Raw genomic sequence first — 6,305 nt, 5'->3', positions numbered from 1 at the left:
TGTTCTGATGACAGAGAGTTTGTGTTCCAGAGGGTGGTGAGAGTCAAACAGAAGGTACTGATCTGTGTGGGTTGGTTTTCTGTAGACTTCAATGTTGAGACTGTCATCTCCTACCATGTGAACCAGACAGTCCAAAAAAGGCAGCTTGTTGTCGTCAGCATCTTCTCTGGTAAACTTGATGTTGTTGTCGACCGAGTTGATGTGTCTGGGAAGGCTTCAACTTCTTTAGCTTGGATTTTGACCCAGGTATCATCCACATATCTGAACCAATGGCTTGGTGTAGCTCCCTCAAAGGAGTTCAGGGCTCTCTGCTCCACTTCCTTCATGTAGAGATTAGCCACAATCGGTGACACTGGAGATCCCATGGCGCAACCATGCTTCTGTCGGTAAAAACTGTCATTAAACTTGAAATAAGTGGTGGAAAGGCAGAGGTCCAGCAGGGTGCAGATCTGATCTGGAGTGAAGTTGGTCCTGTTGTTTAAATCCTTGTCTTGTAAAAGTCGTTTTCTGACAGTTTCCACTGCTTCTGATGTAGGTATGCAAGTAAAAAGAGAAGTAACATCAAATGATACCAGAGTTTCTCTTGGAGCTAGCTTCATATGTTGAATTTTGTTGGCAAAGTCAACTGAGTTATTTATGTGATGGGGTGTGTTCCCAACAAGAGGAGCTAAAATACCAGCAAGATGTTTAGCAATATTGTATGCTGCTGACAATGGGTCTGAGAGGTGTTCCTTTTTTGTGTATTTCGGGGAGTCCATACAGGCAGGGAGTGGCTTCCCCTGGGTCTAATCTGTAGTACAATGATGGATTGATAGTTTTGTCCTTTTCCAGGTGTTCAGCCCTGAGGCCATACCTGAACTGAAAACTGTTCAACAGACACACCTTTTTGAAATGCATGTGACAGTTGAAGTAAAAAAAAAAAAAAATGTGGGAGAGCTTACAAAACTAGGCGTGGTGGCAGGAGTGAAGGAAGAGGGTAAAACTGAAGACTCACCATCTTAGTTGTTTTTTTTTGACAATTTACCTCAGAGTTATAAGCTTATACAATAAGAAACAACAGACTGGTGAATGCATCGGCTTACCTGCGATTATGGCTTGGTTTAATTTCTTAAAAGAGAAACTCTTGCTTTTGATGGTGCTGTTTTCGGTAAGTACTTATAACATTCAACTTAAATCAGTACTTGTTGCAAACTTAAAGAGAATCTGTTACGGAACAATTTATAGTGGATTAGACTGTGTTTGATCAGGTTTAACTGACTGTATGAACCCTATGTTTTTGCTCCCATATTTCATGAGCTGAACTCAAAGATCTAAGACTTTCACTATGTACTGTAATGGAAAACAAAAACTGTTTCATGATTCTTGCTGCTTGTGACCCTCTGATGGACTGCAGAAAACAGAGCATTCAATTCACCGTGACTTAGTTTAGTTTAGAATGCCTTTAATCTAATCTCTGTAGGGTGCCAGAATGTCTGTGTTACTTCATGTGTTTTTTATTACCTCCCCTTTTGGTCAGCTATCTGGCCCTTTGTTCCCCCCTGACCCCTCCTGACTGTATGGAAATTTACTAGGCTGTGCCTAAAAGCCTATAAAGGAAGAGTGACCTGTTGTGTGCTTCAGATTTCATTCTGCTCACTTCTGGTCAGTTGAATGAACTCTCAGTTGTAAAACTTAAATAAAATCTTGAAAGACAGAACTCTCTGTTGTCCTCCTTGTTAATTGAAAATCCTATAACAGTACATAATAGGCTTTTTTCTCTCTTTTTTCTCTTGTTCACAACTTTTTGTAAATCTGTGTTTGTGAGCATGTCTCCTTTTCTGAGATAATCCATCCACCTCACAGGATGGATTAGACAGCATGATTATTGCACAGGTGTGTCTTAGGCTGGCCACAATAAAAGGCCACACTAAAATGTGCAGTTTACTTTTACTGTATTGTGGGAGGGTCTGAAAACCAGTCAGTATCTGTCTCACCATTTGTCTCATGCAGTGCAACACATCTCCTTCACATAGAGTTGGTCAGATTGTTGATTGTGGCCTGTGGGATGTTGGTCCACTCCTGTTCAATGGCTGTGCAAAGTTGCTGGATATATATAAATTTTATCTTTTAGCTATTGTTTAACTAATTTAATGCTGTGTTAACAAAATGTGCACAGTCAAGTTTTTCCCCCTGCAGCAAGTTTCTGCTGCAGTGAAGGATAAACAAAAAGTTGCTCAACCACTTTCTGAAAAGTCGTTTCATGTCATGTCAGCACAGATTATCTACCAAAATAATATATTAAAAAAAAAAATCGTAAACAAGGAACTTCTGATCTGAGGCACACCCTGTTCCAAACCTGTGTTAAAAATGTACCTATCCAAAAAGTGAATTTTGTCAAATAAAGGTGTACCTTAAAAATTACCTTCATATAAGCATGTCAAGCAGCAACTGCATTCCTCAGGGCACTATGGCTTGTATTACCAAAGATGGTAGTAAGAACTGCCACCTTTCAGATAATACACCTGGCCTCTTCTGGGGTGTTTCTTTTCATAAAGAATAATTATGACATACAATTTTTGTGTGTGTACTATATGTGTTGTTTTGATATGTGGACATGCTGTAAACTAATTTCCCATTGGGGACAATAAAACTACCATTAACAGTACCATTATCAACCATGAGAAATAGATGAGACCAGATGATATTTCTGTGAGTTATCATGTTTAAATGCAAAGAAATGATTGTAGCAGTATGCTGTATATGCCTTCACAAAAAATGCTATTTCTACAAAAATACAGATGATTTTGCTAAAATCTGTTAAATAATAAATTGTTTAAGTTAAACTAGCATGACAGAAGCTGAAGTCAGCAAAACAAATAAAAAAAAAGCTCAAATCAGCAAAATTGTTACCAAGGCTAAAATAAGCCAAACAGCATTTAAAAGTTCAAATTACCTAAACAGTAGATATAAGCTAAAATGATCAAACAAGAGCTAAAAGCTAAATTAGTAAAAACATAGCTAAAAACAATAGTTACCCAAAGTAACTAATAAGTAAATTAAGCAAAACATACCTAAAATTAGCAAAACAGTAGGTTAAAGCAATGATTAAAGGCTAATGGCTAAAACTAGCAAAACCATTGCTAAAAGCTAAAATGAGTTCAACTGTAGCTTAAAAACTAAAATCAACAAGACAATAGCTATGTTTAAAATTAACAAGACAGTTGTTAAAAGCAAAAAATAGCATAAGAAACAAAAATACAGAGTGTAGAAGTAGATCTAAGAGAAGAATCTTTTAAAGTAGTTTTAAAGATCTCAATATATTTCTTGGGAGAAAATCTTTTGGAAATAAAGTTAAATAATTTTAAATGTATAAAAGTCACAAATTCTAAAATGCATAGGACACCATACCTAATTGAGCTGAATACTGATATATGAATGTTTAAAATGACACTATGTATGCAGAAGTAGTTGTATTCCATCCCCATACATGTAGACCTACGTGCAATGACGGATAGCTAAATGAGTGTCCTGGGTATTGAAAGAACTGACTGACTCAGACGTAGTAAATCAACATTGGTTTACTTGTTTGTCTTCATCTTCATTGACAATTACAATGCGTCCAGAACATATCATTGTGAAACTGTAAGAATACAAAAATTAAACTATTATGTAATGCAATGTCTTCACATCACATCCTCAGGCTCTCAAGTTTTGATCTGAGCTTGGAGGGAGATTTTGAGCTGCTAGAAGTCGTTAGATGACGTCATCACCTAATTTGCATATTTGGTGATATTGATCAGGCTGTAGGAGAAAGGAATATTAATGGTGGCAAGACAAAAAATGAGTAAAAAACACTCAAAATATGTTTAGAACTACAAATTAACTTTATGAAATCATTTCATAACTTTAATGTTTTGCCTGAACCCACACTACATAAATTAATTTGTTAGAATATCAAATTGAACCAAAAGACAGTTTTGTCATGGAATTGCCAGCTCTACATTCAACCCTCCTCTTTTGTCCGGGGTTGGAACCACAGGGATTTATATCAGCACTACAGAGTCAGTGAAAAGCAATACATTCAAAATTATATTTACATTATATTTACATCCCGCTTTGTAATCCAGGATGGTATCAGCAGCAGCTTTGAACACCAATGATTCAATTGCAAAGTGGACACACAGGGGTGCAACTACCTACTTTCTGAGGGGTATGCAGACACAGTACCCCCCCCCTGCGCTTTTTTTTTTTTACCTGTTTACGTGAATAAATCTTTTTTATTCATGGACTTAAAACATATAATACCCGATATGGGGTATGGCCCTTCAGAACATCTCTGTGGGCCATTCTCCACCATGTACTTCTTCAATGAGTCCCCCACTTCCTGTGGTGAAGGCCATTCAGATGGATCTTCTGAGTAAGGTCTTTCCCCAACCCTCACCTCTGCACTTCTCTGTTTCTCTCCCTCATCATCATCATCATCCTAATCAACACCATCTTTACCTCTCTTGTCCACATTCTCCTCTGTGGTGATGTCATGATCTGTGGAGAGCGTGATGAACCCAGAGCGCAGACTCATTTAAAAAAAATAACTAATTTATTAAAATAAAAGATAACCAAAAAACAAAGGCTGACAGCAAAAATCCAAAATATAAACACAACAAAAAGACGAGGCAAGGCAAGGGAACCAGAAGACAAGAGACAAAAGACAAACCAGAGACAATGAACCAACGGCGAAGTGGAGAAAGTGACCAGGTTTTAAAGCTGAGGATGATTATGGGAAGTGGGAACAGGTGAGTGATTACAATTGCGAGCAGGTGGAGATGGGTGTGGTAAGAAGACAAGATGAACGGAAGAGAAGTGAATAATGACAGAACACAACAGCAGCAACAACACAAAGACAAAACAAGAAAACAACAATCCCAAACACAAAAGAAAACTCAAGAAAAAACAAAACAAAACCCAAATCCTTACAGGTGATGGTCTTGACATGTCTGCCTGCACTATTTTTCCCAAACTGACACAGTGGTGGTCAGCAGAAATTCAAACCCTCCTGGGCAAACTAGGTTTTTGTGGCCTCAATGTCTGAATTATTCCTACTTGATGTCATCTCTGCTCTCCTCTACAGCAGCTGATCACTGACCTCATGTCTGTCTCGTTCATTCCTAACTTGTGTTTTTCTCCTCTAAGTCATATGGTCAAACAAGTATTATTGATTAGCTTTATATAACTTACACATCTTGCTAATGCACTTTTTTAATATAAACAATATTTAAAAATAAATCCTTTGGTATTCAGTGGCTGTTCCTACACTTCCAGCTCATATTGGACCAACCTGTCTCCTTATTGTCTGTCCTGATTCTTTCTCTCCATCATCACAGCTGAATGACATGAACTTTGTGTTCAGGAGGTTTAAAAAATACAGCAGTCAAACCATATATAAAAACATGAAATCTTAATTTTAAATGATATCCTTGTTGGATATCAGTTACTGATTGGACACTTCATCTGATCAGACTTAACAGATTCATCACAGAAGCTCTGTAGAGTTATATCCCAGAGGAGACATTTAAACTCCCAACTTCTATAATTTATCTGCTTTATGATTCACCATCAAGTTCAACAAATGATTACTGTCTGAACAACAAAATAACACAAGCAAGTTCCTTTATTTTCTGACATGAGCTGTTATATTGTGAATACTGATCAGTAAACAGTTATTTATTAGTAACTAGCTAACCTGAACATCTCCAGGCCTCCTTTTGATGCTCTGACAGAACTTCCTGCTGTCTTTCAACCACTTTGAAAAGCTTTTTTCATCTTTAGCCTTCTGCCTCTTCCATTTTCTGCCTCTCCATCTTTAGCTCTCTGTCATCAGATGACAACATGACTCACACAAAAACAATCGCGCTCCCGCACACGCTCGAGGGGGCGCGGGAGCGCCACATATATCTTTTTGCATCACTGTGGACACAGAGCGGAGCTGGGTCTCTTCTCTGATGTGAGATTGACAGCTGTTAGGCTTACAGCACACTGCAGAATGAATGCTTTCACACATTTTTTTTTTCTGCTCCTGGTGGAAGCCGGACGTGTTTCTTTTCTCTCTGTCTCCTCGTGCCCCCCACCCACTTTTTCAAAGCCTCTTTTTACATATTTTCCAAAAATTTAAGGAATATGGATCTGATCAGCTGGTTTCTCAACGCAATTGATACAATTTCTGTGAACCTACTGACGTGGAGGTTCCTTACATATTTGGGTTTTTGATAACAGGATTTCTGCTCTTTGGACCAGGCAGTTACCTGGATTATCATCAAATTCGTTGATGG

At 37.9% G+C, this 6,305-nt stretch overlaps 1 protein-coding gene across 1 annotated transcript in view; it reads left to right on the top strand.

The window, feature by feature from the left end:
• The first annotated feature begins 953 nt into the window (after positions 1 to 953).
• The window catches only part of LOC108248163 (desmoglein-4), a 41,564-nt gene continuing 36,212 nt past the window's right edge, over positions 954 to 6,305 (top strand). The window contains exon 1 of the mRNA XM_017436741.3: positions 954 to 1,147. Within this exon, the coding sequence (XP_017292230.1) occupies positions 1,091 to 1,147 (57 nt within the window). The 5' untranslated portion in view covers positions 954 to 1,090. The remainder of the gene's footprint in view (positions 1,148 to 6,305) is intronic.

The sequence above is a fragment of the Kryptolebias marmoratus genome, linkage group LG8, assembly GCF_001649575.2.
Source record: "Kryptolebias marmoratus isolate JLee-2015 linkage group LG8, ASM164957v2, whole genome shotgun sequence".
Classification (NCBI taxonomy): domain Eukaryota; kingdom Metazoa; phylum Chordata; class Actinopteri; order Cyprinodontiformes; family Rivulidae; genus Kryptolebias; species Kryptolebias marmoratus.
This window is presented reverse-complemented; position numbering and strand designations above follow the sequence as displayed.